Source organism: Crotalus tigris, unplaced genomic scaffold (genome assembly GCF_016545835.1).
Source record: "Crotalus tigris isolate CLP2741 ecotype Arizona unplaced genomic scaffold, ASM1654583v1 scf7180000024508.2633422, whole genome shotgun sequence".
NCBI classification, from domain to species: domain Eukaryota; kingdom Metazoa; phylum Chordata; class Lepidosauria; order Squamata; family Viperidae; genus Crotalus; species Crotalus tigris.
The window spans coordinates 441,202-467,122 of NW_024100680.1; the positions used below are offsets into that span (position 1 = coordinate 441,202).

Sequence of the window (25,921 nt, forward strand, 5' to 3'; positions counted from 1 at the left end):
TAAGAAAGCTAACCCTACTGAAAAATAATGAAAGGATTATTTGACAACTTCTTCTGTATTTTTAATGAACATGTTTTAAGGTTCTACAGCAAGGAACTAGAGAGAAGTCCAAAGTATATTTTGGGAGCAGAGGCAGTCACTCTCCCAATATCAGCTGCTAAAAATCTGCATGGGAGAGTGCTATTGGACTTTTGACAGGCTTTCGTTAGCAATGATGGAAATAGAATGTAGTACTTAAATGGTTAGAGCTTAATGATCTACAGTGGACATCTAGCTTTCAAAATCATAGGGCAATGTGGTTTGCACAGAAGAAAACTAAAACTTGTTCCCCATCATCTTAGAGAACAGAACAGAGAATGGTGTAAATTACAGAAACGCATAAAAATTAGAGAACTGTTTAACAGTGGAACTACTTACTCAGAGAGATGGTAGGCTTCGCATAACTGAATAAGTTTAAACAAAGTCTGGGCAGGCATCAGCTGGAAGCATTTTAATGTAGTTGTTTGCATTAAACAGACAATCAGATTCACTATCTCTATATTATGTGACCACTGCCAGTTCTATAACCCTTTAAGAGCTGAAAGGTATATAAGATGTATTTTTGTAAAGAAGGAGAATGTGAATTAATTTAATGACATGTAGTCTTCTATAGTTAAAAAAGAAAAAAAAACCAATTTAAGTTGAAAAAATACTTCTTTAGGCAAATTATCTTCATTAATGTAATCTGATCCTGGAGAAACATTTCTACCTAGCTACCAAGAATTTATAAAGCAAGGTTACTTTGCAAACTTTTCTGAAGATCAGGGCAATAGGAGGAATTTCCCTATGCCTTCTCCAGAAAGGGAAAATCCCTATGATTTGCAGAGTTTCAGGCTTGTAAAAACAAGGTAGTTTACAGATGTATAAATTTCTCAAGAACAGAAAGCCCGCAAGCTGCTGTACAAGGAGCTGCAAGAAGCCCAAACCATAGACATGGACTTTTCTAAAAGTCATTTAAAACTGTATTTCAGCTTAATTTGGAAGTTTTCAGGGGAATGATGGTACAGCATGCATACTTTGCACACAACCCATCCTCAGTTATATTTTTCAGAGATACTCCTTATCTGAGTACCATAGCTGTGGTGCACAACCTGGAGCTAACAGATTTTAGGTGTTCCCAGAATCCCTTCACAAATAGTCGCCGGGTTTTGTATTTTAATGAGACATGAGCAGAATAGAAGAGAAACATTTAAATAATATAGAAACATATCAGATTAATTGCATTTTATTCATTTGATTCTCTTTGCACTTCTCATTTCTCCTGACTTTATTTTCTCGTGGTATAACCCTTGCTTTTTAGAGGGTTATTTACTCTGTTTTATAAGCTGATTAAAATTTGTCTGGAAAAAAGAGATTTATAAATTTAAATAAATTTTCCTACTCAGTAAAATTCGAAAGTTAACTATTAGGTTCACATGTCTATGGATATTCTCAGTCATCCAGATCATGGTTGTCCTAAAGGTGCTTTTTTTAAGAGGCAACTGGACTTCCTTTTTTTTTTTTTAAAGACATTTCGCTTCTCATCTAAGAAGCTTCTTGGATGAGAAATGAAATGTTTTCAAAGAAAAATAAGAAAGTCCAGTTGCTTCTTGAAAAAGCACCTTTGGGATATTAGGTTCACACATAAAGCCAAACTATGGGTTCTTGGGTTTGGGTAATGTTCTTTGTGCAATGCACTCTACATTGACCTGTCCTTGAAGAGCATTTGAAAGTTTCAACTGGTAGAGAATGTGGCTGCATAATAAATAGTGTGTCACATATAATACCACTACTGTGTGAACTGCATTAGCTAGCAATGTGTTTCAGGGTATAATTCATGGTCCAGCCTATCACCTATAAAACCCTACATGGCTTGGGACTGGGTTACCTAAGGGACTATCTTTTCCCAATAGTTTCTACCACTCCAATCTGATCCAGCAGGCTGGGCATGGGGTATATTCCGCCAGCCAAGAAATGTCAACTAACAGGAACCAGAGGACATGACTTCTCAGCCATAGCTCCTGCTCCTTGGAACATCCTTCCTTCAGAGATTAGAATGATCCTGACCCTGTTAGCCTTTCATGAGGCTTTAAAAACCTGGCTATGTGCCTGGGCCCTTAAATGTATTAAGGATGCCATATCTTGGCTTTACTGGCAATTGTTAAAAGATTTTCTCGGCTGTACAGTATATATTTATTTTGTATTGTTCAGCCAGAGTCACTTGGTTGAGATAGATGGCTATGGAAATTAAATAATGGCAGATGAACCATGATTTGTCAGCTAGCAAAATATATTACTGTAGCCTTAAATAAATGGGAATTTAACCAGTAATATAGTAATCCTCATCACAAATCTGGTCCCAAGGCATTCCAGAATAGTCAGCTTTTAGTTGTTTTCTGAAAAATCAGTTAGAAACTATCTGATCTTGGAAAGAAGGCTGTTCCAGAAAAGGAGGAATCACAGCTAAGAAAATCTGTTTCTATGGTGGTCAAATGAACACAGAAACTACCCTCTTTCCAATCACACTGAGAAAAGATGGCCCATTAGTTATCCTAAGCCAAGTTTGAATTACCACATCTGGAATTGCATCTGGAAGAGAACTGATAAACAGTGCAATTCTCACAATAGAGGCTTTGCATGAGAAAACCCAGCGACTCCCATCACTATACAAACCACTGCATTCTGGACCAGTCAAAGCTTTCAAGAGTCTGCAATATATTTGATGGGAAAGGAAAATACCACAATATACTTGAACCAGATGTTGGTATGTTTCTTTAGGTGCTTGAAGAGGATGCTGTGTCCTGATTAAGAAAATGAATTATTATGCAGGGAAGAGAAGTTGCTAACTGTACTAGGAGAAAGAATTGAGTAATGAAGTAAATATTTGGATAGATCTCGCCTTAGCCTACAATTTTACAATTTTGTTTTGAGTTCATTTCATTCTTTCTTACATTTCTGCTAACGTTCTACACACTGTGATTTTCCAGATAGGTCCCATCATTCCCAATCAACATACCCGGTGCCCTGAGAAAGTGGGGGTGTTTATTCCATCTGGAACCATATAGTGTTATCTCTCTAATAAGATCTGACTGGGAAAAAATAAATTGAGTATGGACTGTGGCTACTAAAGCATCCAATAATTTTCAGCAATTGTAGCCAGAAATGGCTCTGGAGGTCACAAAAAGTAGGTTTACCAGCAGTATTAGGGCCTACTTTAAAGCAGGAATCATAAAAAAGGCCAATAAACAAAGCTGTAAAATGGAACTTTTCCAACAGTGAAGCAGAATACACCTGGTAAAGCATGATATTTGAGAAATACTATTTTATTCATTCCTATGGAAACATTTTGAAAACATACCTGGAGCTCGTCCAGCCATGTCACTCATACAATCCCTGTAGTTTGTTGCAAGGAGTTTATACAAGTGGAATAATTCTGGGTTTTTGCCAGCAGCAGCCAAGGCTTCAGCAGTAGCCAAGTGCATAATGGTGTCATCACTGACCTTCCAACCTTTTATGTTAAGATGGTCCACGCCACCCATTTTGGCTACTTCGTTGTGAATTTTTTCACCACTGCGTTGGAATTCCCATTTTGCATTACAAAAGCCTAGGGCATCTCCAGCTGCACTCAACACCATGGCAGCCACATAGTTCTCCATCAGGCCAGAGCACATGTTGTGTTGCCACAGTAAGATTATAATCAAGAAAATCTGAAATAAATACAAGTTAAAAATGATTTACCACGACATCTCAATTCCATAAATTTCAACTGCTTTATTCTATGCATTATCTTTTTTAATATAATTACTTGGACAAACAACACTTAAAAATGATTTTTAAAAAGTGCTTCAGAACTTAAGAAAAAAAAGATATAAACAAAGCTCCTGTATGCTGTTCACTAAAGCAGCATACAGATGTTTTTAGATTTCTGCATGAATTTGAAAGAAAAAAAGAGTCAACTCGTGTAGAAACCTAAAAAAGTATAGGCTGCTTTAATGAATAATATAAACATTCTGCTCTCAGGAGGTATGAAGACCAAATAATACTCATTCTCAGTTATTGAGTACAGGTGTTATCCACAACCAATGGGGAAAAAGTATGTATTGTTTAACACATACTTTCTCATGTATGAAACAAAACTAAAAAAAATAAAAGGTAGCTTTTAAGCGAGACCATTTAAAACAAGGACTTTATTTCAATTCTTTCTAGAGCCTGACACTGGAGATAAATCATCTCCTTCCTGCCACTTTTATTGTGGAAAAACTCTGCTCCGTCTTTTCAATTTAGTCAATGAATGAAAAGTTCTAACACTGACTAAATCCTGAAATAAATTCCTGGTTCATTTTATCCAAATGAAAAATGGTTGTTGGTCCATTTAACAAAGTTTTCCCCTATTTTTTTTTGTGCGTTGCATACATTTAGCCCCCAAAGCAAAACAAAACAAATCTAAAAGCCAGGAGCAGACACAAGAGTCAATAGTACCATAGTCAATTTTGCTATATATATGAATGATTTTTGTATGTGTGTGTGTGTGTGTGTGTGTGTGTGTGTGTGTGTGTGTGTGTGTTGGTGGGATTCAGCCAGTTCGCACCACTTTGGCAGAACCAGTAGCTAATTTTTTGTTGCCTAGGCCCAGAACGGACTTCCGGAAGCGGCATCCACATATATATATATGACTTTTTTGTCATAGAATGCACCGGAACAGAGTTCCGGCACCTTTTTTGACGGATTTTCCAGAGTTGCGTTCTTTTCCTATTGTTTCCCTTCCTATCCTCGTTTGTTTTTGAAAATGCCCTGCTTGCAGTACAGTGTGAGCGGAATCCCCTCTGGTGCTGTCTGCCTCCTCTAGGAGGAGCCATGAGGTGCCAGGACATCACAGAGAGAGCATGGCTTGATTGGCTGGGTCGGACCATGTGGTATGGAAGCCGATGGTGGCACTGAGAGACACATAAACATGGAGGCCATCTTTCATGAGAGGGTGAGTGGGCCTTTTGCCTTCCCTTACAGAATATGGGGGGGGGGGGTGAGGTTAAAAAGAGGAAAGCGAGAGGAAAGAAAGATGGCTAGCGTGGAAGCTTGCCTGACAGTGAAACTTTGCTGTTTCAGTTCCTTGGGTAGTTGAAAGGCTGGGATGTCTACGAAAATCTCTTTTTAGTCTTTTATAGTTTATATTCAAACTGCAGAGGGGAAGAATAAGAATAAAGCCTATGTCTTATGACTTGGAGATATTATTAATAATAATATATATTATGTATTGGTCAGATGTAAAGGTAGACCTACAGTATAAGATTTAATTAGATCTATTTATTAAATTAGGTTTAACTTAAAGGTAAATTAAAAGTAATCTGTTCACTGACAAAAGTTTCAACTTTAATTTGTTTCTAGTCAATATCCATATTAAACTCCAAATATAAATTTTTCCACCTTGTTTGACAACTTCTTAAAAATAATTCAGTCTTTTACAAGCAACCAAATTTTGTTTTATTGGGCCAATTTCATTCCACATAGAAAGCTGACATTTCCACTCATTAAACTAAATGGGTATGCCAGTGGTAAATGTCCCAAAAGATTAATAAAATGCCTTCTTGTAATTTAAAGCCACACAGTGCATGGTAACATTAATAGTATTAACTCACGTTGAACAAAATCCTAGTCTTGTAAATACACTAAAAACTGAAGGTTTTTTTTTCAACTACAAAGATAAAACTTGTAGGGTAGGCAAGGCGGGTTGTATGACGTGTGAATTGCGGCACTTTTTTTTTTTACAAAAAAAAGCACGCACACACACACACACACACACACACATGATGAAATTCAGGTTGCAAAACAATACTAGGATTGTTATGTTCATTAGGGAAGGAAGATTGGTATACAGCAGCGGTTTTCAACCTGTGGGTCATGACCCCATTTGGGGTCAAACGACCATTTCACGGGGGGTCGCCAAACAACGCAATCCGCCATTTTTTCCCCTTTTTCTTAGGTGTGCTACTCCCTTTTATTCTATTGGCTTTTGAAAGCCAATAGAATAGACTCTCTTGAATAGAGTCTAATTCTATTGGCTTTCAAAAGTCAATAGGAATTGTCCAGGCTGTCTCTGCCCTGCTGAGCCCGCCAAAAGTCCCATTCTGCAAACGGTGCTGCACCAGTTGAGTAGTCCTCGACTTACGACCGGTTGGGGGTCGCAGAATTAAAAAGGTTGAGAACCACTGGTATACAGCAACACTGCAGAATATTCTGGTGGTTTTAAAAAAAACAGACTTGGAGCAAAGGCAATATCAACCCAGCTCTTTTATGAGTTTAGGTACTGTGTACACAATATGAAGACAGGCTAATTCAGTAACCAAGTTAAGCAAGCTGTGCAGCGGAAGCTACTAAGAGAACTAGTGCTCCGAGAAGGAACCCTCAACAAGGGAAGATGTCAAGTTTATGAAAAGGCGTTGTTAGGGGGGGAGGGGAGGGAAGGGAAGAGATCAATTCAATTGATCTATCAGCACCTCGAGGCTCGTCGCATTTAGCTTGCCACTAAGCCACAAGGCAAGGGACGGACAGAATTAAGCAATAGTTTCGGAAACCAGGCGCATTGAATTAGACAATCTTCCCAGTCTCGTCGAAAGTCCGCTACAGCACATTATGACTTTCGTTAAACCGAATAAAGATTTCCCCTGCTAGCCACTCCGGGTTCTTGCTAGCAGTGGTTGAGGCCCAAGCGCCTCCGACGGAGCCGTGTCTGGGCTTGCAGAGAAAGTGGCTCTTGGCCGCCCCCCCACTCCGAGGGGGAGGGGTGTTTCTTCGCGAAAAGCTCCTGAAGGGGTAAGTGGGGCGGGCTCCGCTGTCAGCGGGTTGCGCAAACCACAGACTGGATTTTATATCTCGTTCTTCCGCTTTCTCTCAGCCTTAATCGTGGCTGCAGTCTTGTGTCACAATCGCTACGAGCAAACCCTTAAAAACCCCGGAGGGGGAGGGTATGTTTCCGAATACACGTGATTCTTTTTATTTAATAAAAATCCACAGGATTCGATTGCTGCAATACTAATAATCGCCCTTGCTTATTAAGGACTAGAGTCCATTAAGTAAGACAGCGGGACACGCTTCAAGAGTTCGGGGAGTCCCTGTTTAGGCTATCACCCAATGTCTGTTCGTTTTAGGAGCAAGTGAGGGGCGGTCACTTCTGAATGCACAAGGCTGTGTATTATTACTTTAACCGGAAAAATACAGAAATTCGGGAAAAGTAGTGGAGGGAGCAGGACCACGCCCGGTATCTTGGTTACAACCGGGCCCTACCTTAGGTTATTTTAAATAAATGACTCAGCCATACTTACAATGACGCTCTGCGAATGACAGCGATCGCGGTTTCGCACCTGAAACTCCCAAGAAAACAGGAGCGAGAAGCGGCGGCGGCTAATCTACTGCCGCGAGTGGCTGTAAGCCAAAGTTGCAGCCGGTTCTTGGGGAACGGAGTTTGAGGGAAAGCGCCGAAAGAAGCGTCTCCCGCTCAAACGATCGTTGCTGTTGCTTCTCAGGAAGTTTTGTCTGGACGTCGTCTGGGTGGCAGAAAGCAACACCCAACAGTAAAGTTTCCGCCCTATGGGCCCTATGTATATATATAAGACTGAGAAGTAGCCAAGCGGATGGGACGTTGGTGGAAAACTTCCGTTTTTCTCAGCTAAGCAGAACACGGAAACAAATATGTGGAGCATCCTCCCATCCTCCTTCCTATCCGGGTCTAAGTAGATTCCTCTGAATGAGGTGGGCAATAAAAGCCTTTTCAGGAAATTTATTTAGTTATAAAATTTATTGGCTGCCCATCTTACCATAAGGTAACTCTGGGCGGCTTACAGTTACATCTAAGCTAAAATATAAAAAGTTAAAAACAAACATTAAAACTAAAGACACATGGGGAGAACAGGGAGGTGGGATCTGTTATTAATCAACTACCTCCACTGCATTGCTCCCCCACTGGGGCCCCAAACTGAGTGGCAAAGCCACGTCTTTGGGCGATTTCGAAAAAATAGGGCACGGGCCAACCTCACATGGGGGGAACAAGATGATCCAGAGGGCAGGAACAACAGCACAGAAAGCCCTCTGGGAAATCCTAGGGAAGTGCTAATAGAGCAACTTTCCCTACTTCTAATCTAAAACTTTAAAATTTATTTTTTATCTAACAATATAATGATGTAACAAATAATTTAAAATCAAACGTAAACATTTAGATTAAAATTTAATTTTTAATCTAAAAACAACGGTATGCTGCCCCCCTTCATAGAGAATGCTCTAATTAGTTTACAGCATAGATGCACACACAAATGAAAATGAAGGATAAAATAAAATTAAACCACAAATAAGGTAACTTCATTTTAAAGCCCTGGTCCCTTTGACAAATAGATTGCATACTGATCACCCCCCAAGTGCCAGATATACAAATCCCTGATAGCAGTTATATCACAAGGGTGAGACAGGCTTTTCCCACAGATTTGAATAGTTTACTGATGATAAAATCCTTCAGATTATTAGGCTCTGGCCTAAACCATTATGGGCTTTAGGAAAAATATTATCACAGCTTAAATTTGACCTGCTAAACAACTAGTAACCAGTACAGACACCATGTCATCTTGATTCTTTGCATAGGTTAGTGCAGATATGTCAAACACAAGGCCCGGGGGCTGGATGTGGCCCGCAAAGTGGCTTCATGTGGCCCGTGAAGCCATCCTGGAAACAGTAAGGGAACAGCCCCCGCTGCCTTGGCCCTGGCCCAGGCCGGCTGGGAGCCAATGTACAATTTGTGGTGGGCATCTATGCTGAAACTCATTCAGTCTTAGCTCCACAAGGCTGTCTGGAAACAGTGAGGAACCAGCCCCTGCCGGGTCAGCCCCACCCCCTGGGTGCATGCTGGGGAGGTGTCACCCTTTGTGAGGAATGAAGAAATGCACTGTCACCTGGAAGTGGCCAGCAGATGGCCCTCACCTACTTCACCTATCCGGCTTGATGGGCTCTGGGGGAGGGGTTTCGGCAGGCAGCGGGGCGCTCTCCTCACAGTGCCGAGAGGCTGAGCCGGGCAGCAGAAATCCAAAAAGAAACACGAGGCTGCCCAGCTCCCAGCCTGCCCAGTTTTAGCAGGCAGTGGGGCACTCTCCTCACAGCGCCAAGAGCTGAGCTCGGTGGCGCGAATCTGATGAGAAGTGCAATGCTGCCTAGCCCCCAGCCTGCCCAGTTTCAGCAGGCAGCAAGGTGCAAAGTTGGCGAGCTTCGCACTGCCTGGCTCAACCTCTCAGCGCTGTGAGGAGAGCACCTTGCTGCCTGCTGAAACCACGCCCACCCAGTAGGCCACACCCACTCCATCCATGCCCACCTAGTAGGCCGCACCCACCCTGGCCACACACACCCCCCGAGGGCAACCGCAATGCTGATGTGGCCCTCAATGAAATTGAGTTTGACACACCTGCGTTAACGGTATATTGAAAGCCACTTGCAACTTCTAGAGATTTCAAAGGTTTTGCAAACGTAGGATGTGATCAAGACATAATTGACTGCTATCAAACTTGACTGGATCAGAAAAGGTCGTAGCTTGCAGAAATAATTGTGGAAATGTTCAAAGATTCAAAAGGTTGAGAATAGGCTGAATGGGATTCCTGCTGAACCAGCTCTCATAATTTGTATACTTTAAATCTAAGTGTATGTGTGAATGAGTGTTAAAAGGTGTGGTGGTGCAGAGGTTATAATGCAGTACTGCAGGCTAATTCTGTTGACTGCCGGCAGTTTGGCAGTGTTATGTGCTCCTGGCTACTTTCCTTCGTGACCAGAGGCAAGCTCGCCTGACCAATAACCAGCCAAGACACAGTGAAGGCCTTTTGTTTCGTTTATTGCAATAAGCGGGGAGAGAAGCTTTCAAAGCTTGGTTCTCTCCAAAGTTTTAACCCAAAATATCTCCTTCTTTTATTCATCCCTATCACCGGCCGCTACAGCCCTCCTCTTTCCCCATTGGCTCAGGTAGTATGAGGTTACACTCTTTCCGTCTGCCTATACACATTTCCTGATAACACACTAAATCATATTCACATATACAATAAGAATAAGAAAAAAATATTTTCTTATGGTTATTTTAAACTCAATATATTTATGTCTCCACAATAAGCTCTTTTCCTGCTTTTCTATTCATTGTGTCTCTCTTCTTATCTTATTTGGCATGGCTTCCTGCTTTCCTATACTTCCTGGCTAGCCATTTCCTTAAAAAAAACAACTATTTATCTATTTTATTACTTCCCTCTTCCTTTCTCAGACCCAGCTATTTTTGCCTATATGGTTATCTTACTTCCTTAATGTTATCTCTTTCTGACTCTCACCATCTGTATTTTTTTCTATTAGTTTCCATTGTATTGTATTTTTAACTGACTGAAGATTTATCATATTGATGTATATTTATCAGCAGTTTGATTCTCACCGGCTCCAGATTGATTCAGCCTTCCGTCCTTCCACGATTGGTAAAATGAGAACCCAGATTGTAGGGGACAATATGCTGACCCTGTAAACCACTTAGAGAGAGCTGTAAAGCACTGTGAAGTGGTATATAAGTCTAAGTGCTATTGTTATTGCTACTCTTCCAGGCCTCTTTTTTTCTTTCTTTCATATTGGCTTGAGGGTGGGGATGAGCAAAAAGAAACATTTCTCAGAGGAAGCTTGCAGTTTCTCTTTTCCCTCCATTCTACTTAACAGGGAATCCCCAAAGGATTTAACTTTGAAAGAAACTGAACACGCCCTGGCTTACTTCAGGCTTATCTGATATATCAAAGGGAATTTCTGTTGCCCCTTTCTCCAGCTAGATATCAAAGTACCCTGTGATTCTGGAAGATACTTCAAAACACTTTGAAGAATCTAGCGGTTCTGGAAATCGTTTCTAGTTTGGGTAGGAAACATTATACTTGGTAAGGATATCCTTAATCTTCTCTTTTTCTAACAAATTCCTTGGATGCTTCCAACATTATTATTATTATTATTATTATTATTATTATTATTATTATTATTATTATTATTAATTCTGAAGACTCTGCTCTGACCACCTCAGGATTCTTTAGATTAAAGACTGTAGCTGTAGTTGTACATTTTTATGATATGTCATATTTGAGGTTATTTTTTGTTTTAAAAAGGAAGAGCCATATAAAGAAAGAAACTGGTACATTAATAATATCAAAGAGAAATCATTAGACTTAAATACATTTTCAGCAGAATATGGTTTGATTAAATGAGATTATTTTGCACTGTGGAATGTATATTTTCAGGATTAGATCATTTACCTTTCTTGAGAAGAAGTTTAAATATGATCAGAGCTACTTTTTTAGTCTATTAACTGTAGTGGATATATTGAACATGCATTTATTAATATTGTATATCATGACTGGACCAGATCCACAAGACTTCCACTATTCTTATCAACAATGAGCCTACCCAATAAAGAACAGGCTTCAGTCTATACATTCAGATGTGAAGAATAAATCTCCAAAAGTATCATTAATCACATTTTGTACAATTTAAAATTTTAAATATTTCCAGAAGAGCAGCTGTTGTATGTTATTGTATGTTGTTATTGTTACAAGTTTTTGAGGATCATAGTTTGTTTTATCATGTATGTGAAGCAATATCCTGAGATTAGAGTTGTATGAGAGTAAATTTTCACAGAGATTTGTAGTGGAACAATAGTTATATCTAGTTGGAATGAGTGAATAATCATGATCAGCTGCTTTAAGAAGGTTGCTTGGTTTCTGGGTCAGGTTGTGCATGTTTGCTTTATCACGTTGAATGAAGTGCTTGCTTGCTGATCCCACGATCTATAGATAGAGGAAAGTACCCTTCATAAAAAGGAGAGGCAGTTGGGAATGTGTTATTGCAATTAGCAAACAGGAGTATTTATGAACGTGTGTTCTTTTTACCAAAAGGAGAGGAGGAGGAGAAGGAGGAGGAACTTGGGTACATTAATCTTCCACTTCCGTAAATTCAATGTAAATTTAGTATGTAAGAAAGTCAGGACTCTTAACTCTGAAGAAAAAAAATATATAGCATGGCATCTTTTGTTTTGGTCACAGAGTTTGGAATACAAAACTCTAGTTACCAGTAAGTTACTTTCCAGGTTATTGCTAGCATAAGAACTGTATGGTTATCTGCCTGTTAGGCATAGTTTATATTTTCCTCTATCTTTCATAAAGAAAATCTTGTTTCTCTGGAACCATGGTACTTGAAGCAGAGACTTTTTGGCAGAAAGAGAAATATGTAAATTAAGACTTTTCAGAATGGAATAGCTTGGTCCCACATACAGGATAATCAATTCTTTACTGTCAAGGAAACTGAGGCTCTTGTTGACATCATTTTGAGGATAAAAGAGATACTATCATAGGAAGAAACCAATCCTTGGGTGATGTCAAGAGGTCAGGTTTAAAAAAAACTGGCAGAGTCTTGGACTTTTCTACAGTTAAGGATATCATAAACAGACTTTTGAAAACCTGTCAAATCCCCTTTTTACTTCAATTTATGTCTTAACACAGTCCAGATAGAGATGTTTAGAGTTTCTTTCACATGTTTATGCTTTCCTAGGACTCCCAACATCTTTTTTCTGTATAACAGCTCCCCCTTCTCCAAAACATTACTTTTCCCACCAGAATCTCTTCTGCTTCCTGTCCAATATCAGTGAATAAGTCTGAGATGGAAGATTTAGAGGAAACTGCAATGCGCTCCACCACTCTTGTATCCTAGCAACAGGAACTGGTGGCAGGAACTGAGTAGTCTTTTTGGTCATCATTGCCTAGAAACAGTTCTGAGGGACAGGGCTTGCAAGGATATTTCAGAGGCAGGTGGTGGACAAGTTTGGTGTATGGGTGTCTTCTACCACTTCACTGGATTACTTTGTGTCAAAGTAGCCTTTCCAGCAAATCAAATGCTGTGATTCCTTAATGACTGCAGAACAAGTCCATATAATTTTCTTGGCAACATTTTCAGAGTAGCCTGCCAGCACCTTCTTTCTGGCCTAAAATCACCAGCTGGCTTTGTGCCTAAGCAGAACTCGAACTCACGGTCTCCTCGCATTTAATCATTATACCAAATTGCACCTTTATCAAATTGTCTCTCACCTTATTATTTTTGTCTCTAACGTTAATTTTTTCTCTGTGAGCTCAATATTATGCTTAATGTTATTCAATCACCACTGAACTTTTTAAAATCGGGATTTCTCTAAATAGGAATAGGCCAGCATTATCTTATGGTCTGCCTAGAGCAGGGGTTCTCAACCTTGGCAACTTTAAGACTTGTGGACTTCAACTCCCAGAATTCCTCAGCCAGCAAAGCTGGCTGAGGAATTCTGGGAGTTGAAGTCCACAAGTCTTAAAGTTGCCAAGGTTGAGAACCCCTGGCCTAGAGCCTTACATTTTTCCATAGAAGGTTATTTTGAGATGGTTTATGTTACGTGAATAGTTATGCATTTTTAATTTTTCCACTATCTAATATATAAAGTTAAAATGGATTTTTACATTCTCTCTTTTCCTTTATATTAAAATTATCCTAACTTATTATTCAGTTCTTCTGAGATAGTCTCTCTCCCAAAGGGGAGAAGGAAAGGGGCTGATTTCCCTAGCTACCTGCCTCAGTGATACAAGGTCAGAAGGAGACGCTATAGATTTTTTTGCTCATTGCATTCTTTTAAATTTGCCAGAAAAGTAAAACAAGTTATGGGTGCCCTGCCTCTTATACGCAGGAATTAGTGGAAGGATATCAAATGAGTTATTGGTAGCAGGAACTACCTAGCCACTATACCCAAATAGGAGGGATAGCTGGGAATAGAGGCCCAAAGGACTTACAGGAACAAGATTTGAAATTCTTTCCCAATAGACTCAGTCTTGCTGCTGCTCTAGTTTTAAACCGTTCTTTCAATAACTTGCTGACAATGCAGTTTTTCTCTCAATGCATGTGCATTGTCATATAGTTATTTTCTTCGCAACTTATGGGAAAAAGCAATATTGAGTAGTGACATGAGTTAAAATACTATAATTTCTCCCTTTCCAATTATTGTCACAACCCCCTTATCCAGAAGAAGCATCCTGCTGAATAACATGCACCTCATTGGCTGTTTCCTCTTGAAATAGTTTATGGTAAGAAAAAAATGGTCAAAAGTATAAACTATGAACCAGCAACTTCTTTATTTTTGGACATGTGTTCTATATTCTATATTTTTGAGAACTGAGAAATATTGGTACATAGCATAAGAGGAACAGATACAGGTTAGACATTCTCAAAAACTACCATTCAAACCAGAATATACCACTGCTAAATTTCAGAGATAGAGATTTAAATATTCTTTATGAGCCAAACTCCACTATATGCAAAATACATCCCCTGAAGTTCACCTTTGGTATGATGTTTAATAACTTGTGAATGAGATTTAACTTTTCATGCCTCTGTGTCATTCAAACCCTTGAAGCAACCCTTAGGACAAGGCTCAAACTGACCCAAAAATATCATAAGAAAGTTGGTTTGGATTATGTCAAGCCCATCTATTCTATAATTCTGTTCTTAGAATAGGATCTGGGAAACCCATAAGCACAATATGAGCACAAGGTCATATTGATATGACCCTAATGCTAATATACAACCATAGGGATTAATAACTCACAGTAGCCTTATTCTCTATAAATGTGTTTGATCCTTTGTCCAACTTGCTAATTACTACATCTTGTGATAGTAAATTAACCAGATCCATACAATCTAATATCGCTTTTAGGTGTTTTAAATTTTCTGCTATTCAACCTCAGAGCTTCAAGAAGAAGAACAGAATGTATTGTAGCCCATTTTCCTGCTGTGTGTATCAGTTTGTATATTTACATCATAATCACTTTAGTTACTTTTCTTTCCCTACACTAAAACACTACATTTTGCAAACTTTCCTCACAGACTTGCTCTAGACCACGGGTAGATAACCTTGACTCTTTTATGACTCGTGGACCTCAACTCCCAGAATTCCTGAGCCAGCCATGCTGAGGGGAAAGGGAGAGGTTTCCAAGCTGAGCCATGCTGGCTCAGGAATTCTGGGAGTTGAAGTCCACGAGTCATAAATAGAGCCAAGGTTGCCTATCCTGCTCTAGACCTTTTGGTTGTTCTTATTTGCATTTTTCCCTAGCTGTGCAAGATGCTTGAGAAGTATATGGGTCAGAATAGTACACAATGTTCCAGTTGTGGCTAGTAATAGAGTTGGTGGTGATATGCTTCTTATATGTGGGATGCCTCAGGGCTCTGGCCTCTTCCCTTTCCTATTTATCATCTACATGAGGCCTCTGAATAAGTCATTCAACAGCATGAAGTGCAGTACCATCAGTATGTGGATAATAGTCAATTATACATCTCAGGCAGGCATGCCAGGCAGATGATGGCATTCAGGTGTTTATCCAGTACCTGGAGACTGAAGGTCTGGGTGGAAAGAACCAGCTTCGACTCAACTCTGGAATGCAGTGGCTTTGCATCCTTGCCACCCACCCAACCCGGATCCAGTGAATTGTCATCCTCGATTTTCTATAGGTTAGCACTTCTTCATAGAAAGGTGGAGGGCAATTTGAGGGTCTTCTTGGAATCATGGTTCCTGCTCAAGTAGCATATGGCAATCATGGCTGGGGGGGCAGCTTTTTCCAGATTCAACTTGTGCATAAATTGTGCCTTTTTCTCGACTGAGTAGCATTACTAGCTATTACTCACACCTTAATTATCTCTTGATTGGATTACTGATATGTCCTCTATTTAGGGTTGTCTTTGAAGACTACTTGGAACTTACAATTGAACCTGCATGTGGTGGTGTACTGTTCAGGGCATTTCATGTTTTTCCCATGTTACATTGATGCTGTTTGGCTTCTAGTTGCTTTCCAGGTGCAATTCAAACTGCTAGTATTCACCATTAAAGTTCTAAATGGCACAAAGCCAGATTATCTGCAGGACTGCTTCTCCTTGAGAGTAACTATCCATCCTGTCAGAGTGGGTATGTTCCAGGTCCCTTCCTTTAAATATTGCCATCTGACGCAACCTAGCAGATGCACATTGTCTATGGCTATCCTGAACCTATGGAACAATGTCTCCCTGATATTTGGAGGGCTCCCACCCTATTAGCCTTCCAGAAGGATGTGAATAGAGTATAAAAAACATCAAGCATTGGGCTAGATAGAAGTGATCCTAGCAAATGTAGGATGCTGTGGATGGGATATAGGGGCTATGGAGTTCAATTGGTTATAGTTATTCTGTTTTTAATGAATTTCATTGTGAGCTCCCTAGAATTATCACATATAAGATACAAATTTTCTAAATGAATGAATCATCCTAGGACCTGCAGGGTTGGAATGTTAGTTAACTGTTGGGAAGCACCAACCTAGCAGTTAGAAGAAATCAAGCATGGGGTTAGCCTGGAGTCACTGTGCAACTGCAAAAGAGCTAGGACCGATCCTCCCTAAATTCTTTGGAGGCTTATTTAATTGTTGCCAAGAGAATGCTGCCAGACTAAGGAGATTCCTATATTGTAGGCAGAACATAATAAAGTAGTTAGCTGGAACTCTGTATGTGAGTCTGGATATTCACATTTGATATTGACATTGACAGGTCTTTGTCAATTATTTTGTCAGGAACAGAGTTTTTTTAACCTATTGTTAATATTCATTTTATATTTTAAAAATGTTAGCTGCTAATATGGTCACCATATTAGTGATTTAAATAGAAAAATAATATTTATTATCTAATAATCATCATCAAACTAAAATTCAGTAAACACCAGAAAAGAACAACAACCGCCAACAATCCCAGCACAAAGATATCAACAGTACTGGTCATATAGAAAACAACCAATACAGAACCATATCCTTATTAGCCAAACAGATAATCTATCACCAGCAAGACCAGCCTACAAAATTATTTCATCTAAATTTTTTCCAACTAGTGAACCTCATTTCTCCAAAGTTTCTGCACTGATGATTTGATCTGAATGAAAGGTAATGAAGGATCTGCATCCAGAAAACAAACTTGAAAAACTGCAGTGCTACATACCAATCCCTAAACTGCAGATACTCCTGTCTGTCTGTCTGTCTGTCTGTCTGTCTGTCTGTCTGTCTGTCTGTCTGTCTGTCTCTCTCTCTCTCTCTCTCACATACACACACACACACACATAACCTGTGATGAGGGGAATTTTCCTTGAAATTTTAATTACCTATCCCAGTTGCTTGTGGACTTCCCAGAGCTTGAATAGACAACTTGTGAGCAGCAACCAGCAGAAGTTCCCCACATACCTTAATTAATTTTAATATCCCTTTCATATGCATTAATATGTGGTAGAAAGATTTTTTTTTCTTGAAATTAACTGTTCCAGAAAACATTGCAGTCTGGACTAAGTGTTACTTGTGTCCTCATTGCCATTCAGAATCTACTTTCCCTCAATTTGGGGTAGATCATGGGTGAGTAACCTGTCTAGGCAGGGTAAAGAACTAAATTAACGGTTGTAGAAGATCTTGATCTTTTGCACTTTCTCTGCCTCACCTATACACAACATACACCCTCACATCAGTAATGGTCAATTCTAATCTCTTCCACCACCTGTCTAGATCAAAAGATGTTTTCTTCTGCCATTGATGGCAAAAGCAATCTTCCCTGCAGGGACCGTTGGTAGGGAGTCTTTACTTTCATCCCCTCCCCTTTCTGATCAAGATCACTGTTTACCTGCAGAGCTTTCTGGGGAAGCAGGAAAGGTTTTGATTTTTCCAGTTATCAGTGGGACTAAACACACACCGCCATCCTGATTTCTCACAGCTAATAGTATTGTAGTGGAAAAGAACAAATTTGATCCCAGTCACTGAGTGACTTTGACTAATCTCTCTCAGACAGGGTTGTTGTGGGAAAATAGAAATAGGAATAGCTACCCTGAATTGTTTACAAAAGAAATAGATGCGATAAAAATGTAAAAAGTGAATAGAATCTAAGTATGATATATAAAATGACTGAAAACTGTGAATGATCTGCATAGTTGTTCATTAGTGGACTAACTTTAAGCTTATAAAATATCTTTTCACTGTTACATTCTGTAGAGTTTTCAAACTCTACATCTTACATCTGAGTCACTGAACATTGATATGTTTGATTAAAACATTAGTTACTGAAATAATTGTGAGAGTCAAGTTTTAAATTTTGTATATTGGAAATGTTAATTTTGCATTTACAATAAACAATTTACTTAAAATTACTATCTGGGACAATAATTGAAGCATTTGTTTTGTGAAACTGATAGCTTTAATATCAGTTAAATTTATTTACACAAAATAGCGCAAGTTTTATTTTATTGCTATTTTTAATCACTAGTGATTTACCTCTTGATTAAAGATTCCAGAACATTTTTAACAAGTTCCATAACCTGAAAAGTTTCTAACCCTTGCAGAGAATAATATTGTCATCATTCCTGCCATAACATTTTCTTTTCCCAGCTGCCATTGTTCCTGTTTTGCTTAATATATAGCATGAAATTCTGGTAAAGTACAGAAGTTTTTACCATTTTCAGCTATTCCAAATGAATTGCTCACTGGTTAAGATACTGGGCTTGCCTGCTGGAAAGTCAACAGCCCAGGTTCAAGATCTGAGCATGTCATTCGACAGGGTGAGTTTCTGTTATTTTCCCCAGCTCCTGTCCACCTAACAGTTCAAAAGCATGCAAATGTGACTATATAAATAGACACCACTTTGGTGGGAAGGTAACAGTGTTCTGTGCGGCTCAGCATATAATCATGTTGGCCACATGACCACAGAAATGTCTTTGGACAACGCTGGCTCCCTCTGCCAAGAAACAGAGGTGTGCACCACTCCTTAGAATCAAACACAACTGGACAGGGGAAACCTTTACCTCTGTGTACAATACAAACTTATAGTACTTATTGCTTGCCAGCAAAAAGAGAACCAGGCCAAATGCAGCTAGTCAGTTCCTGGATGATAGTTGGCAATTTAATGACAGACCACAAGCCAAATGGACAGGGTAGCTGACTTGGGTTTTTGTTTTTTTGTTTTTTTGCCAGTAAGCAAGGAACAAGACATGCTTTTATGCCATCTGATTATGGGCAGTGATATCAGTCTGCAAGGCTCCAGGGCTCATCTGCAACAAGCTCTTGGGGAAAAAGTCTATATGGTCACTAAGGATTAAAAATACTTTGATGACATATAATCATTCTATGGAGGCACACATGGTAAGGTGCGTGCAAATCATCCCTATCTCTTTTTATATTTAGTTGCTTACTTGTCAACTTTGACTCCCTGCTTTCCTTTAGAAATATTTTGTAGAACAATCTCCTGTTAAAGAACTCCCCTGTGATGCAAATGAGGCTGAGACATCATGACTGCTCAAGGCACCTGATGATTTCCTCTGGTATTAGGACAGCCCCTTAACTGTTGTGTTGCATGGGAAAGGAAAGCTAATCTCACACCCACATCTCCAGTGGTTAGATTCAATCTCATCCAATCTGAGGCAACCCTTTCCCTGCTCTAGGGATGCACTTGAAAAAGCAAATGAGGTTTCTGTATAGATTTTGGTAACAACAAAGAAAAGCATGGAGTTTTATTTATGTATGTATTTATTTATTCAATTTATATGGCCGTTCATCTCAAGTTAATAGCTCTGGATGGAATTATTATGGGAAAACACAGGGAGCAGGAAATCCCCCCCCCATACACAGTGATATAATATGTTAGAGTGATATCTTATTTCCTACTCTGGCACAATAACCATACTTCCTTCCAGGATGTCATATTCTCCCGCTTAATGTTCTGCAGTTCTGCACTTCTAATTCAAGTGTCTTTAGTGGTCATTTTGCAAAATTTGCTCCTTTTTTTTTTAAAAAAAAATCTTTTTAATTCTGCAAAACATGAGGCAAAATATTCTTAATAGCCTGCTGAATAATTGTGTGTGTGTATGTGTGTCTCAACCATTTAGGGTTTTCTTTAAAAGATTTGTATCTTTCTATAACGCTTGAGAATATCCTGATATATTACTCTCTCCTAGAGAAATATGTTGGAAGCTTACAAGTCATCAACTAATTGTTTGCCTTTATTTTTCATATTTTTATTTAGTTTTCAGTATTATTGCTATTGTGTTTTTTTCCTGCATGTTTCATTTCTGGTTGTTGGAACTGTATTGGTTTAATTTTATTTTTATGCTTGCATAATTATTTCATTATTTTCCTCTAGAGTTCTTTGAGTTTATCATTATTACTGTTAATAATGTTCTTAAATGTGCCTGATGCTGAGAATCTTCCTCTTTCTGTACGAATATTCTTATAAGGCATGCTTCCCCTTTCAGCTACAATATGTGTTAGCTTCACGGAAAATAAGTTTATTCTGAAAACAATTGATCAGATTTTAAGGAGGATCTAATGGACTTTAAGGTTAATGCTTCAAAGTCACAATCTTATACATTCTCAATACTTTACTGACTCATCCCTAACCCTGTCTCTCTTGTAAAATACTGAAAATGCTCTGGTCCATTGTATTCAGTACTCTCAGAACTTATGGTAAATCTGGTTTCTAAAAATCCTCCCTTTGTCTGTAGTTAATACAAATACATGTTCTACTGTCCTGTCAATCTATTAAAAACAATCCATACAATATATAAGTTTAGATAAAGGAAATGAAAAGAGTTTAGACAAAAGACTAACCAATCTCTCAGTTTTTGAAAACAAAAATGCTCAGAAAAACCATTCTGAGCTTTATAGTTTACAGAGGAAAACCTGCCCAGGCACAATTTATCACATTATTTAAACAGATAACTTTTTTTTCTCAAAGATGTTTTTTTAAAAGGCAACTGGACTGTTTTATTTATTTTTTTTCCTTGAGGAAGAAGAAAACGTTTTACTTCTCATCCAAGAAACTTCATTGGTTCTGATGATGGAGGGATGGAAAGATAGGTATCTATCAGTAAAAAAGAAATCAGGGAAAAGAACAGTCCAGTTGCCTTTTGAAAAAACACTCTTGAGACAACTAAGATCTAGATGACTGAAAATCTCCACAGACAGATAACATTTCCGTTATTCAAGTAGATGAAAACACAAACAGTCCTCAAATCACATCATAATGCTACCTTTTCACACCAAACAAGAAGATACAATCTGTCATAAAAGTTTATGCGTTACTGGGATTCCTTTTTATCTAATACATAGCAAATATTAAAAAGAATACTAGTAGAGTATTGTTGTCTTGTCTTGATTATGGATTTTAAGATCTGAAGGTTCTGACCTTCTTAGCCTCCTGGAAGGTGATTAAAAGATGGCTTTTTCTCCAGATATTAGTGTCAGGATGTTAAAGGTGCCCAATATATCTGTTTCAGTTATATATATCAGTTATATATCAGTTATCAGTTCTGAAATTGATACAGTGTCTTGGTTTTTCTTTATTGTCCCGAATCATTTTAATGTTGGTCTTAGAATTGTGAGATACATGTTATCAACATTAAAAATTATATGTGTCTATATAAGCAAATAGATTGCTTACCACCCAGAGTAGATCGGTAGTGATATATATTTTCAATAAATAAATGTTTTCATTTATTACTCACATCATTCTTGTTTTTTTCCAAATATATTTAAGGGGCATTTTCGGTGGTGCTAATGATTTTAGATTTTGGAGCCCTTTTAGTAGAATACTTAGGAAGGACACCAAAATGTAGTAGGAATCATTTCCCCAATCTAATGATTTCCAAATAGCCTTATTATAACTCTCAGAATATCCAATCAGTATAGCCAGTCCTCAGAAGTTTGTAACTGCAACATTTTTGGAAAAATTGGGTTGGAGACATCTGGTCTAAAAAGTGGGCTTCCCCTCCCCATTATATAATTAAAACTGAAATCTAATAGGTATACCACTGGCTCTTTTGGACTACGTAATTTTATTTTCATTCTACCTAAAGCAGCATTTACATACAGTGTACTGTACATAGTCCTGACTAAATAAATAGCCAGCAATTTTGACTCTTAAGGAGTTCATAAAATGCATGGAATTTAAAATGCGTATAATCCCCTCTGGAAAATTAACAAGGAAGTTTATGTGCATGTGACTTAATGACATAACACTGAAAACTAAATGGAAAACAATACAATTTAGGAAGTTGTCTGTATAACGTGAGATATTTGCGATATAGAAGTGCAACAAGGTTGCAGTTAGTACATCAAGGTTACATTTACTAATTTGTATTTATAACTCAGAAACACTTCCTTAAGGATCATATTGCTGATTAGTACAATTGCTAGATTTATCAGCCTGTCTCTCATGAAATGGAAAGTGTTGATGAAAGCTGCAATATTTCAGACATCGAAAAAGAGAAGTTGTGTGGGTGGTACATTTAGTTTTTTTTTAACCTTTTGCTATGATCATTTAAAGAATTAGTGACTTGGGACTTTGTAAATCAGACAGCTGAAAGAAGAGTGTTGATTTGTAGTGCAAGCGACTAATCACAGATTCTGCTTACTGTAAGTTGATTATAAAGGATTTTCTTGCTTCCTTATCCTTGCTATCTTTTGCTGTACTCCAAATAGATAATTCAGAACTGATTATTTATGGAGAACTAAGGTCCATTTAATCTATTATTTCATCAAAATTTAGAATTTTCCTTCCCCTTTTCAATTCCTTTCTTTGTTAGGAACATTTTAAAATATGAAAGGAAATGTACCTAGCAATTTTTTCCTCCAACCACTTTCACAAAAATAGCACCTAGATAATATTAGCCTTGGATTTAATGGTTTTCCAAGGGTTCCTTCTAAATACGTAATTATTTTAGTTGTATAGCATTAAAATAACTTGGGAATAAGAACCATTTGTTATAGATTATATATTTGGAAGAAGAAAAACAACCAATTTAATAAACAGCCATAAGTACGTGTAGATACATGCAAACAACACCTAATTATGAACCACTTGAAGCCTTCCAGAAGTCATGTGATCCTGAAATTAATTGAATGGATGAATGAATGAATGAATGAATGAATGAATGAATGAATGAATGAATGAATTTATTAAGCCTTAGAAAAACATGCACTGGAAAGATATGTTTCTGCAATATCGCTATGATGTTGACTTCAACTTGCCAAGCACCTATGAGTGAAATAGGCTTAAATTGATTCCATCTAAGGACAGCCTCAAGCTGGGTCAAATCTTTCACATTTTGTAATGGATTATCCTGAAAGAACATGAGTTGAGCGGTACTGAAAATAGAGGTGTTTAAGAATGAGAAATGAGCAGATTCTGAGTCAAGTAGATTTCTGCTAATTCAAGCAGGGGTGGATAGCACTTTATTTCAGCAATGTGGAAAAACTTTCATTGTTTAAAAATAAGAAAGATAAGATGCTGCAGTGACCATTAGCAGTTTATCCATATTCCTATGCTAACAAAGGTTCTTATTGCTGAAATCACTGCTGTTATCTAGGCCAGTGGTCTCCAACCTTGGCAACTTTAAGACTTTGTGGACTTCAACTTCCAGAATTCCTCAGCCAGCCTAGGTTGGGGACTTCTGATCTAGGCCACTAGTTACCCTCTACTCACCTGGTGACTGCCTGATTTGCAGAGAGGGGCTTGGAACTCATTATTGAGATCCAGCCATAGCTGTTTGTTTGTTCCTAAATATTTTAATCAATCCATTCTAATAATTAATTTCCACTGGAAACAACAAATATTTAGTTTTCTTTTTCTTCCTGATACAACTTTTTATTGTACACTTGATGACGACTGATACGCTACTTCAATCTTAATGTTATTTCTTTCATATTTCCACATAAGTTTTTCATTTTTGAACCTTTACCATCCCAATATTACTGATGTCTTCTTTCTGACCTCTTAATAACCTCTCCTAAAACATACGGAAATTAAAATGGTTCTTACCTGTTTCTGGGTATTTATAGAATCTTGAATTCAAATCACATACAGCACTACATTAACACAATTTAATTTTACCTCAGTTCCTATTTAAATCTGAATTTCTATAATCTATCCTAATTTTTCCCATTTCCCATTGCCTCTAAATTCATTGTTACCTGTTTTTTTTCCTCAGTATTGTATATTTGCTCAAGTTCTTCATATTACAGGTATCATTCTATTAATTTTTGGTCTGTTTTCAGACCAGGCTCCAAAGTATTTGTTTTAGGACTGATTCTGATTGTATGTCTTTGTGTGTGTGTGTGTGTGTGTGTGTGTGTGTGTGTGTCTGTCTGTCTGTCTGTCTGTGTGTGTGTGTCTCTCTGTGTGTGTGTGTGTGAGAGAGAGAGAGAGAACTGCATTTTTCTGTGCATACAAACATATATTCCAAAATATATATTTTGTATGTTTTTACATGTATTTTTCATCTTTTAACCCACAGTATAGTGATGAATTTGTGGATTACTGTAGATAAATCTAGGTCTGATTCTTGAAATTTGATTTAACACTTATTTGCTATTTCTATGTCAATTACATAATATCTTTCAAACAGTAATTTTATATCTTTGAAGTCTATGTTTCACCAATATTTTAATTAACCATTAACTAAACACATTCAATACAGAGTATTTCTACAGAGGTGAAAAAATAATAATTGAGGGAGGGGGGCTACATTATTAGGCTGCAACAATTGGTATATTTGTCTATAATCTTATCCAAATTAGCCTTGTGCATTCTTGTGTTCTCTGCATGTATTAAACTGTATCTTCTAAAATTCCCAACCAGCATGACCAAATTTGAGATTTATAGGAAATGCAGACTACAAATCCAGATGTCACAAGGATAATGACATTAGGAAAGGGTGAATTATACCATTTTTACTTTTGCTTTTTACAAGGATAATGACATTAGGAAAGGGTGAATTATACCATTTTTACTTTTGCTTTTATTTTGCTTTTTGTAACTTCTTGCTCTTTTGTTGCTTCTGTTCAGGTAAACTGAAGAAATGATGCATACGCCAAAGACTGAGCCAAAATTGTTCAGCTTAAAGGGATTTTTCTGGCTTTGTCTCTTTAAGCTTCTGCATAGTGATTCAGGTAAGTCAGTGTACATCCTTAAACATAGAAGACCATCTCTTGATCTACCTTGCTTGTTACAATTAGAATGGTATATAGAATTCTATATAAAATATAGAATGGCTATATACATTTAGAAATGGCCTCAGCTTTTCTTCACAGCAGTAATTCATTACCACTTAGCAATGAACATCTAAGGACTAGACAGAGGAATCACTTCTAGAGTCAGAAGGTACCTGTCTGAATTTCACCTTTGCTGTGAAACTGCCTAATGAACAGGACTAGGCATAAACTGACATCATGTGCTAGCTAAGCCAATCTCTTTCAGCTTCCACTTACAGGTAGGGATGGGATTTGGGGACTTTCCCAGGTTCTTAAATAATATTTCATTTATGTGAGAAATGCAGTGCCTCAAAAATATCAGCCATAGTACAAGAGGTTTGAAAAAGAGTCATGGTAATTATGGTTTGTTTATTTGTTCTTTATTGGTTGGTTTGCTACATTAAATATAGCTATGAATATATATATATTAAGAATTAGACTAAAAATTGAAGAACGTAGCTTCCTGGATGTATGCATATTTAAAAGATAAAAGATGAGCACCAGGAAATAAATAATTAAATGTTTAATAAATAGAAAACCTAGCTTTCGATGGCTGTATTGCTGCCATCATCGTCAGGGTGTAAAAAACCAGAGGGTGGGAGAGCTTGCTTATAAGCACAAACGCACCTGCACACGGCTCATAGACCTCATTACGGGGCCTGGTCGATTGATCCTCCCATATATGATATATGAGTGATAGAAGGATCAATCGACCAGGCCCCGTAACGAGGTCTATGAGCCGTGTGCAGGCACGTTTGTGCTTATAAGCAAGCTCCCCCACCCTCTGGTTTTTTACACCC

At 38.0% G+C, this 25,921-nt stretch overlaps 2 protein-coding genes across 7 annotated transcripts in view; one reads left to right on the forward strand and one right to left on the reverse strand.

Annotated features, from left to right (window-relative positions):
* The window catches only part of ADPRH (ADP-ribosylarginine hydrolase), a 33,011-nt gene that overhangs the window by 4,336 nt on the left and 2,754 nt on the right, over positions 1 to 25,921 (reverse strand). Inside the window, exons 1-2 of one of the 2 annotated variants that reach the window (XM_039333769.1) lie at positions 7,335 to 7,641; positions 3,377 to 3,725 (exon numbers count right to left, since the gene is read on the reverse strand). In XM_039333769.1, coding sequence (XP_039189703.1) covers positions 3,377 to 3,689 — 313 coding nt within the window. In that variant the 5' untranslated portion in view covers positions 3,690 to 3,725; positions 7,335 to 7,641. Of the gene's footprint in view, positions 1 to 3,376; positions 3,726 to 7,334; positions 7,642 to 25,921 lie in introns of those variants that run through there. The other variant, XM_039333770.1, reaches the window with a different exon arrangement.
* Positions 6,522 to 25,921, forward strand: part of LOC120303883 (T-lymphocyte activation antigen CD80-like) — a 50,934-nt gene continuing 31,534 nt past the window's right edge. Inside the window, exons 1-3 of one of the 5 annotated variants that reach the window (XM_039333774.1) lie at positions 6,522 to 6,825; positions 10,830 to 10,931; positions 24,937 to 25,040. In XM_039333774.1, the coding sequence (XP_039189708.1) occupies positions 24,950 to 25,040 (91 nt within the window). In that variant the 5' untranslated portion in view covers positions 6,522 to 6,825; positions 10,830 to 10,931; positions 24,937 to 24,949. Of the gene's footprint in view, positions 6,826 to 10,608; positions 10,932 to 19,230; positions 19,241 to 22,474; positions 22,506 to 24,936; positions 25,041 to 25,921 lie in introns of those variants that run through there. The other 4 variants (XM_039333773.1, XM_039333772.1, XM_039333775.1 and 1 more) reach the window with 4 other exon arrangements.